This window comes from Citrus sinensis, chromosome 4 (genome assembly GCF_022201045.2).
Source record: "Citrus sinensis cultivar Valencia sweet orange chromosome 4, DVS_A1.0, whole genome shotgun sequence".
Classification (NCBI taxonomy): Eukaryota; Viridiplantae; Streptophyta; class Magnoliopsida; order Sapindales; family Rutaceae; genus Citrus; species Citrus sinensis.
Window position 1 is genome coordinate 4,067,047 of NC_068559.1, and position 9,838 is coordinate 4,076,884.

The 9,838-nt window shown below is 40.8% G+C and overlaps 1 protein-coding gene and 3 non-coding genes across 4 annotated transcripts; all 4 read left to right on the forward strand.

The window, feature by feature from the left end:
* The first annotated feature begins 363 nt into the window (after positions 1-363).
* Positions 364-480, forward strand: LOC112499081 (U5 spliceosomal RNA). The gene has a single exon (XR_003066607.1). It is a non-coding gene; the product is annotated as a U5 spliceosomal RNA (small nuclear RNA).
* Positions 481-2,924: 2,444 nt separating this feature from the next.
* On the forward strand, positions 2,925-3,139 carry LOC112499107 (small nucleolar RNA U3). The gene has a single exon (XR_003066633.1). It is a non-coding gene; the product is annotated as a small nucleolar RNA U3 (small nucleolar RNA).
* A 561-nt stretch (positions 3,140-3,700) lies between these two features.
* Positions 3,701-3,815, forward strand: LOC112496598 (U5 spliceosomal RNA). The gene has a single exon (XR_003063124.1). It is a non-coding gene; the product is annotated as a U5 spliceosomal RNA (small nuclear RNA).
* Positions 3,816-7,283: 3,468 nt separating this feature from the next.
* On the forward strand, positions 7,284-8,372 carry LOC107174882 (uncharacterized). The gene has a single exon (XM_015526104.2). The coding sequence runs from the start codon at positions 7,284-7,286 to the stop codon at positions 8,370-8,372; it is 1,089 nt and encodes a 362-aa protein (XP_015381590.2).
* Positions 8,373-9,838: the final 1,466 nt, after the last annotated feature.

Consider the following 9,838-nt stretch of genomic DNA (forward strand, 5'->3'; position numbering starts at 1 on the left):
GTATATGAAAGTGGCGACCAATAAAAAATCCAATGGAAGCCAAGTTGCCAACTAGCCTTTTTTCGTCCCACGTGGACAATGTATAGTCTCCACTCTCCAGGTGAAGTTTTAATGAGCTGACGCTCACAGTAGAGATCAAGACCTTACTAGAACTCTTCGTCAGTTTTTTTCAAATATCAAACAAGACTATCATTGGAAGATACTCTATCTCTGGGCCTCTGGTAGATGAATTATGATGCTGTGATTGTGAAGAGTAAGATGACAAGAAAAGGAAAAACTTAATCCCACATCGAAGCGAGAGAGCCAACAGTAAGCAGCTCCCGCTTACAAAATGAGACGGCTCTGTTTCGACTGATGTCATAGAGCCGTGTGGTGGGCACAAAGTGACCTATTCTTTCGCCTTTTACTAAAGAATACCGTGTGCTCGCCGCCTAAAGCGGTGTACGCCTATTTTTGGAGGACTATTTCTTCAGAAATAACCCAATCGATTCTAAGTTTAATTCTTTTCAGGCTTTGTCGAGCCTCTAATCTGATTTAAAGACTCAAGACATTGGAGAGCCTCTATTCTGATGTCACGACTCATGGCATCCAATTGGTAGACGCAAAATGTAGAACTGGGTATCAAAATCTAATTTTTTCAGTTTATAAAATGCTTCTGTTCAACCCAATGGAAACATGTTTTCCTTTTGCTCGTTTATACAAATGTTAATCACATGTATTATATTTCTCTAACACATTCACGTCAAAATGTTAATGAACATGCCCGCCAAGGCGACCGAAAGATAACAAGCCACTGAAGAAATCTTTATCAGAATTTTCTTTGAAGTCATCTGTGCACTCTTGCTAGGAGGTTGAAAAATAGTGTTTTGATCATAGAATATTATTTATGATGATGGGGCAGGGGATTCGTGAAGTTTGGTGACTTTAAAAGTTTTGGTGTTGTTTGACAATATTTTGATCTGTAAGAATATATTATACACTGTCTGCTATGCAACAAGGGCGCACAAAATGATTACACTTGAACTCCCATCAGCAGAGTTACCGTGAATCCAGAATTGATTGTTCTGTTCGAGTCCTTTTCGGATTGTTTTGTAGATTGGTTTCCAGCTGGAATAATTTGAGGACTATTCTTGATCGTGCCTGTGTTTTAAAATATGAAGAAATTGGCTGATCTTGAGCCTTTAATTTCTGGAAAACAGCTTAAATATTGCTCTGCAGTAGCAACTTCACTGGGGCCATCGTTTTCAGAATGATTAAACCATCAAAGTGCCTTTCGCCACAAACACTTAAGTTTTTCAAACTTGATTTCTTTCACTATCTGTATCAATTCCCGAAGGACAAACCCATGTCAAATCCTGTGTAGACAGAGCGGGAATTAAAGGCTTTTATGGAGCTCACCTTCAAAAGTATCTTTGAACAGAAATATTGTTCAATGCATGCCTTTCTGATATCTAACAGTAAAATTCATTTGCGTTTCGTGACTTCAAATTTTGCCAACAATGCACTTCTCGGACTGAACGAGCGGAAAGCACCACAATCATGGGGATGAGCTTGATGAGCATATACGATATTTCCCCATTTCCAACTCAACGAAAGTTGGAACTAGTCCATGATAATTATTTATTCTTTTGGGTGAGGAATTGCGCAAAGTAGCCAGTTGTGCTGCAAAAGCAAGAACAATAAAGCGCTGACGGTGGTCAGTGATTAAAGAGCATTTTTATTTTATTCTTAATACAGTGAACTACAATACGTAAAAAGTGCATTCCAGTCATTTGAAAGAGACTGATTATTGAGAATGCACAAAGGCCAGAGGGTGTCGTGGAAACTAGGGGTGGGCAAAATCGGGTTCGGGTCAACCCGATCGGGTTTCGGGTTGTTTGGGTTAGAGAAAAATTAACCCGAACGTAACCCGAATTAATGACCCGACCCGATCCGCCCCGAATTATATTCGGGTCGGATCGGGTCGGGTCACTAATTCGGGTTACGTTCGGGTTGGATCGGGTTGGATTTAAATAACTATTAAACTATATATATATACCATGAAATATTGAATTTGAAATTATGAAACTTCAAATCTTCAAAACGAGTTCGGGTCGGGTTGGAGGCTTCAGCCACTGCAGCAGATGGCAGCAGCTCACGGCAGCAGCCCGTGGCAGTAGATCGCGGCAGCAGATGGCAACAGCTCACGGCACAGTTCGCGGCAGCAGATGGCAGCAGATCGCGGCAGCAGATGGCAGCAGATGGCAGCAGATCGCGGCAGCAGATGGCAGCAGATCGCGGCAGCAGATCGCGGCAGCAGATGGCAGCAGATCGCGGCAGCAGATGGCAGCAGATCGCGGCATAGATCGCGACAGCAGACGGCAGCAGATCGCCTGTTGGGTGTCGGTTTCGGCAGCATATTTCGTTTCGGCAGAGTCAAACTTCAGGCCTTTGGTTTCGGCAGCACTCACAGCAGATTGGTTCTATTCTGTTTGTTGTTTGTGTGTTTCACAATTCACAGTGTGTGAATTGTTGTGAGCTGTGAGGTTTGCCCTTTGCCATCTGCGTTTGGTGTGCAGTGTGCGTGTATTGTAAAGTGTAAAGTGTAATGGGTGAGTGATTTTTTTTTTTTTGGGGAAGACCCGATCGGGTATTCGGATCGGGTCGGGTTTAAACCGACCCGATCACAACCCGATCGGATTGGCTCTTCCTCATCCGATCGGGTTGCCATAACAACCCGATCCGACCCGAACCCGACCTTTTTCGGGTCGGATCGGGTCGGGTATTTTGCCCACCCCTAGTGGAAACTGCAAATAAGTTCAACCCAAGAGAGGCAAGGGAGCCTAAATTAATGACACATTGACACCTTTTGGCCTTTTATCCCACATGGAAAAGTTGAGCAGCAAAAGAAGAATATTTATCATGTGATGCACAACTCACCCCCCACGACCTTACTTGAACAGGATCTGTTCTATAGGCTCGTACGTCTGTGTCCTTGAGTTCTAAGGAGACAGGATATCAAGTCTGGTGGATGAATTATGATCGTGTGATCCGAGCGTGATTAACGGCTCTCACTGATCCCTAGGTTGCTGAGGCTGTAGAGGATCGTTCTCAGCTGGGTTTCCCTGGCTGGGGGGGTCACACGGTTGTCTGACAGACTCCCATTTTTTTTTTTTTTGCAGATTCTGATTATGAAATTTTTTTCTGCCCTAGATTTTCTTCCGTGGCTGCTATGCTGTGGCAATTCTAGCAAAGATACAACTAAATATGCTGCATTTGGAGAAGCAAAGTTATGTTAAAAGAACGTTAACAAAGAATATCTTGGAATCAAAACTCGAAAAATGAAAATGATAACATGTGTAAGTATTTTGACACCGTCTAAACTCTGAAGTGATTTCAGAAAATGGAAAGCAGCATGTGATGACTATCTTTCTCTTGAGAAAAGCAGTGAAGTCGGTTAAGTTCATCAACGAATTATCTAACTCGGAGTTGTATTGCGAATAATTGTTTCTATTCTAACAAAGAAGTACGAAGTGCAGATCCTTCTGTTGTCAATTGTCAAGGGTATTAAACCTAATGAATAAAACTGGAAAAATCACAAAAATTCAAAGAAAGTGGATGGCAAGGAGGAGTATCAAATCCCATATTGAAAGCGAGAGAGCTAGCGGTAAGTAGCTCCCCCTTACAAAATGAAATGCTTCTTCGCCGTTTAATTTCACGGAGCCGTGCGGTGAGCACAGAGCGAACTATTCTTTCGCCTTTTACTAAAGAATACCGTGTGCTCGCCGCTTAAAGCGGCATACGCCTATTTTTGGAGGGGTGTTTCTCAGGAAAATGCCCCCATCAACTCTGGAGTTCAATATTTTATATCATTTCAGCTAAGTCTGAACTTTTTGTTATGAATTTATTTGAGTCTTGTTTGATCTTTATAGAGCTTCTGAGCTCTTAAGCTTTTAAACGTTTGTTGCTGAGTTTCTAGTTTTAAGTGTATAGGTAAAATTTAACTATTATTATTATTAATAACCATCAAAATTATCATCGGATTCTAGAAGTTGCATCTGTAAATATCAATTAGCATTGGCACTGGTTTTAGGGGCAGTAATTTTCTTATTCATTGAAAGTAATCAACCAGAAATATCTCATAATAAATTAAAGAAAAGACGTACAAATAATAACTAATCATCGCCAATCTGGAAATTGATGTTGAATGAAAAAATCGCAGAGATATTTAGGCCATTGAGCTTAGACAAGATCCTAGTTCTTCACAGTTGTCGTGTGCTTCGGCAGCATCGGCACAACATCATAGTTTATTCATGCAGCCTGTGTCTTCAGGTAATGGCTCTTTTCCTCTGTTTCATGCTCAAGCCACTTCACATTTGCACCGTAGTCCCCACTACTGTCTTCGACAATGCATGAGCCGATTCTAGTTAGTATTTGCATGACAGAAAATCAAGGTGATATAAGGTGACCTGCAAAATTCATTAATTCATGCATACAAAAAAGGACTTGAGAAATGAAAATGAAAACAAAAACTCAGTTATTTGTGAATCATCTGAGCTTTTGAGACAAAGAATAATAAACCTATCAGATGCCTGCAAGTTCACGTCATTACGGACAAACATTACTTCAAGAATATATTTGCTCCCATCCGGCATTTATGTGTAGTAAACTCAGAACTGAGATTTGAATATTGGGGGTAGTAACCCATTCTCATGCATCGAAAATTTAAATTCATATACCCCTGGAACCTTTCTCTCAAAGTCAGCCTCAACTTGAAACCGAAGAGCAACCTCCTTTTCTGTCTTTTCTTTGGCCTGCTTTAATCTAGCCATTTTTGCTGGAAAAAAAAAAAAAACAGAAGTAAGCATCAAGGACTCGAATGACAAGTGGTGCCATCATTATAGCACTCAACCCAACTAGGTGATTCAGCAGTGCCTGCGATTGTGCTTGCAAATCTCTCAGTGGAACCAAGCTTCAAAGAAAGGCTATGAGTATAATCAGCCATACATACCACAAGAAACAGTTATATCTCTTTCTCTCTTTGATTTTTTGAGGTCAGGTCAAGACCGAGAGACTCAGTCTCACCTCTTACAAAGGGATTAGGCGGAATAAGTATCGGAAACCCTTTCCAACCTCCTCTAAGGCAGGTTTGCTCAATATCTCATCTCATAGGAAGGCGGGGTCTCCATTGGAAAAGAAAGATCTGTATTTCTCCTTAAGAGAAGGAAAATTGATAGTAGACAGATCTTAAGAGGTAAACAAACGAACTAACAATGAGTGTAATATTCATCACAAAACCCTACAGCCATTATCATTTTGTACAAAGCAACTGACAAACATGATTTTCAGCAACAGCAAGTCTGTTAAGTACAATAATAGTATCAAAAATAACAATTAAGGTGAAAAAGAAGTACAGACATCTTACATTTTTGAAAAAGGATGATAAAATAGAAAACAAGAAGAGAGGCTTGCTGTTTCTGGCAGTATTGACAATTTGCTGAGCTTCTTGTTCTGTAGCTAGCAACAGTTGAATTCCATTCTGTACCCAGCTGGCTTCCATACTTTATATAATTTCTGATACTGCTGCAAAGAAATGAGAAACAAAGAATAGATATAAGCACAATTAAGGACATTCCCATGGAAACTACTTTTAAATGGTTATAAGAAAACTGCATAAATCGAAAATAATGAAAACAAATTTTGAAACTTCCTTGCAACAGTGAAGAGTTACTTGAAATCAGCTAGAACAGTAAATGTCGTGATAAAATTTTCTCATACAAAGAATCTACAACTAAACAAGGAATTGCTTGTATATTTAGAACTAGATAGACCTCAGCAACACAGCTTCCTATAGCCACATATTTATGCACTTGGCTGGGAATACTATATTTTTATTTACCATTAATGGGATTGGGAATTTCATTGGCAAAATGGAGGAGATTCAGAGCTTGTTATTTAGTCTGAATTGGCACACAACGGCGAAATAGAGCCAATCAACACTATAAACAAAGCAGTTTTGCCATAGAGAAAGCCAAAATAATTCATTAACAGACTTACGGTTTCGTTCACACATATGCAAGGATCTTTAAAAACTAAAAGCAGCAAGGTCAGTTGCAAGTTTTTCACCTACAATATTTTCTAAGCCAATAAGAACAGATCGAATGTTTATTTTGGAACCAAGTTAGACAGTGAGCACCAGAATCAAATGATATTTCCAATACAAATTACACCTATTTAAACAATGCACCATCTACTGTTCCTCACATTGCCACAAAATTAGCCACAGCTTCTCAACTCAGATCACTACATATTACAAAAACACGTCCAAATTTATTGATAACACATGTGAACGTAACTAAACAAACCCAATCCTAAAAAATTTTCAGCTTAGAGTTTGAACGAAAATACCCAAATCCATTTAGAATGTTAAATCAAGAATTGCTGACTTAAAAAAAAAAGGGTTCTTTTAATGTTATTGGCATAAATGAAGAAGCAAAAGCAAGAAATTTAGTTATCTGTTGTTGCAGATACAGAGATACCGTGATCACAAGCAAAGAAAATAACTGCAATACTAGTGTACGGAATCAAGAGAAGCAGAGAGACAGAGAGACTTGCCTAAGGAACCGGTCTTCGTGTTTGGTCGAGATTTCACGACAAATGATATGTGTACGTGGGACTTCACTTCACTACCTGTGTTGAATCCGAAGTGAAATTAAACAATCTGAAACAGCAAACACGATGTTTCTCAGTTGTCTAACTGCTAAAATTATTTTATGACTCATTTACCCCTTGTAATTTTATCAAATAACTCACTGATATCCTTGGTCTATAATTAATTTAAAACTTATGAACTCCAAGCTTACCATTTGCCAAAAGTTCTTGTTTCTCCTGGGTGAGCTTCTATTTATAGACGAGTTTCTGGTAACAACCGGTTAAAATATCCATCCGTAGTTAATTTAATTTTATTTCGTGTCACGGTATGAATGGTTTAATTTTATGCCAGTTGCAATTGAAGTAAAGGGGAAATTCAATTTTAGGCGTTTAAGTATATTTTATTAGACCATTTTGATTTTTTTTTCTTTTAAAAGTACGTAACAATTTACCGAGATTTGAACTACGTCAATATTTGAGTCCAGAATGAACTATACTTGGCTTCTGAATGTTTAGAAGAATATTAGTAACATAAAATTTATATTCTGTGTAATTGAATAAAAGAAAAAAAAAGTTTATTGGTTGAGTAATTTTCTAACAATTCAACTTTGAACAAAAAATAAACCAAATGGAATTCATGAAAGGCCTCTTGCATGTACTTGAGAATTTTCACTGGCACCCAAGACTCTGCTCATAGCATTGCACTTCCAGTCCTGGTGGCACGTCCAAGCCGCTCTCTTCTGTCATTACTTCGACGTTTCTTGTACATCATCCCGCAAAATCCAATCACTGATACCCCCGCCAACACTCCGATCACCGTTCCCGCCTTCTGCCCACCACTCATTCCGCCCCCTTTCTTTGTTGAAGGACGAGCATTGTCTGCTGGAGGTGGAGCTGGAGGAGCTGGTGGTGCGGCTGGCGGTGCCGGAGCAGGTGGCGTTGGCGTTACAGGAACTGGAGGTGCTGGTATTGCAGGACCAGGCGGCGTTGGAGTTGCCGGAGCAGGTGGCGTTGGTGTTGCTGGAGCTGGTGGAGTTGGTGTTGCAGGACCAGGCGGCGTTGGAGTTGCCGGAGCAGGAGGTGTTGGTGTTCCTGGTGCGGGTGGCGTTGGTGTTGCAGGAGCTGGAGGTGTCGGCGTTCCTGGTGCAGGTGGCGTTGGTGTTGCAGGAGCTGGTGGCCTCGGCGTTTCAGGAGCCGGAGGTGTTGGCGTTGCTGGAGCTGGTGGCGTTGGTGTTGCGGGAGCTGGTGGCGTTGGTGTTGCGGGAGCTGGTGGCGTTGGCGTTGCTGGAGCTGGTGGCGTTGGTGTTGCGGGAGCTGGTGGCGTTGGTGTTTCAGGAGCAGGTGGCGTTGGTGTTGCGGGAGCTGGTGGCGTTGGTGTTTCAGGAGCCGGAGGTGTTGGCGTTGCTGGAGCAGGTGGCGTTGGTGTTGCAGGAGCTGGAGGTGTTGGTGTTGCAGGAGCAGGTGGCGTTGGCGTCGCAGGAGCAGGAGGTGTGGGTGTTACAGGAGCTGGTGGCGTTGGGGTTGCGGGAGCTGGTGGTGCTGGAGTTGCTGGAGCTGCAGGTGGCGTTGGTGGTGCTGGAGTTGCAGGAGCTGGAGGTGCTGGTGCTGCCGGAGCGGGTGGTTGTGTGGAGCCTAAGGAAACCAGAAGAGATAGGAAGAGAACAAAGCAAATTCTGGAGTGTCTTGCCATGATTGCTGAACTCAGAAATGTCAAGTACTGTTCAATACTGGAGAAGGGTTGATTGTGATTGAGGCTACCGAGAAAAAACAAGACACATTGATAAGCTTTATAGTGAAAGCTGTGAACGAAACCAGGAGAATACTGCAAGAAAGTTGACTCGAAAATTAGAATTATAAACCATCAAGCAAAGAGCAAAGAAATAGTTTTGAGGTTCAATGCGTTAACTTTGAGGGAGCTGAGTTTGGCTTCTAGTTCTTGGATATTGTCACAAACATAGTAGAAGTCGCCTGCCTATTTTGCAATGTGAATTTGTAAAACTTGACGTTGTCTTCCGGAAGCTATTCCAAGGCTGCCGCTTCATTCTCATACTTTTGTGCTGTCATGAGATGATCCATCACCAGCTAATGCTATCCTTCGTATTAGACATATATAGTTTTATTGAAAAAGATAAAAATCCGATGTGCCAAACATATACTAGGACTGTGAGAGTAATTGATAAAAAGTTTCATGGTTTAATGGCCAACTTTTTTTTCATCACTGTTTCAGCTGATTCGCATTTAGAGAGGAAGTTATAATGGAGGAATAAGAATGTGATGGAAGACTGAGAACTGTATCTGAAGTTGAAATAGACTTCCTCGAAAGCTTGTCTTCCAGGAAATTCTCTGCAAATGACTAGAGAACAATAGAGAAAATCGCAACATTATACAACCTGTACAAGTACATGTAAGTCGTATCTTCTAGTTCTAGGCTTATTGATAAAATGAAGTAAAATTAGTGAATGATGCTTCTTACAGTCAATTCTGCATCCAGAAAGTACTTAGCACCTTTATTATTCACAAAAGCCGTGACCTGCATCTTAACAATTATCATCATGAGACCCATGCTTATGCTTCACCACAAGCAATCTTTAAATCGAAAGGATTCTTCACTTGTGGCTGTAGGGATGAAGAAGAAGCAACTCACTCTTGGAGAATTTCCCGTAACGCCAAATTTTGAAGAAAGAACTCTTCTAAAACAAGGCTCCAAGGGACCAGAATCAGCACTAAATTTGTTTAGTTTTTGACACAAAAGGCATAAACAGTCGATAAGCAAATATGTTGCCGTGAAGGAACAAGGCATCTTCCGAAAGACCTTAATCTGCAGATCACTTTTCTGTAAGATCATAACCATATGCCTTGATTCCCATTTCTAATATAATTTTAAGCCAAAATATATTGTAGTGAATTGGGTGCTTTAGAAAATGAAGAACAACCCAATACACTGCCCAAGATCACAAATCTAACCAACAAGATGCTAAGACCCTAAATAAAGACCTTTGAGTGTTGACAGAGCCTTTAATGGAAATGGTTGTAATTAGAAGAAACCAAGAAACGAAAATAGAAACTAATGAAACTCAGAAACAAGAAGAAGTTTTACGTGGTTCGATTGTGCAGAAGAACACAATCTACATCCACAGGAGAAGCTCACAGAGCAAGCTTTATTGATGGTTCAAGTAATCTTTACAGAGTAATACAAGAGCTAACTTCT

What these genes read in the sequence shown, in the direction of transcription:
- LOC107174882 (XM_015526104.2), top strand. Translation starts at nt 7,284, where the DNA reads ATGTACTTGAGAATTTTCACTGGCACCCAAGACTCTGCTCATAGCATT.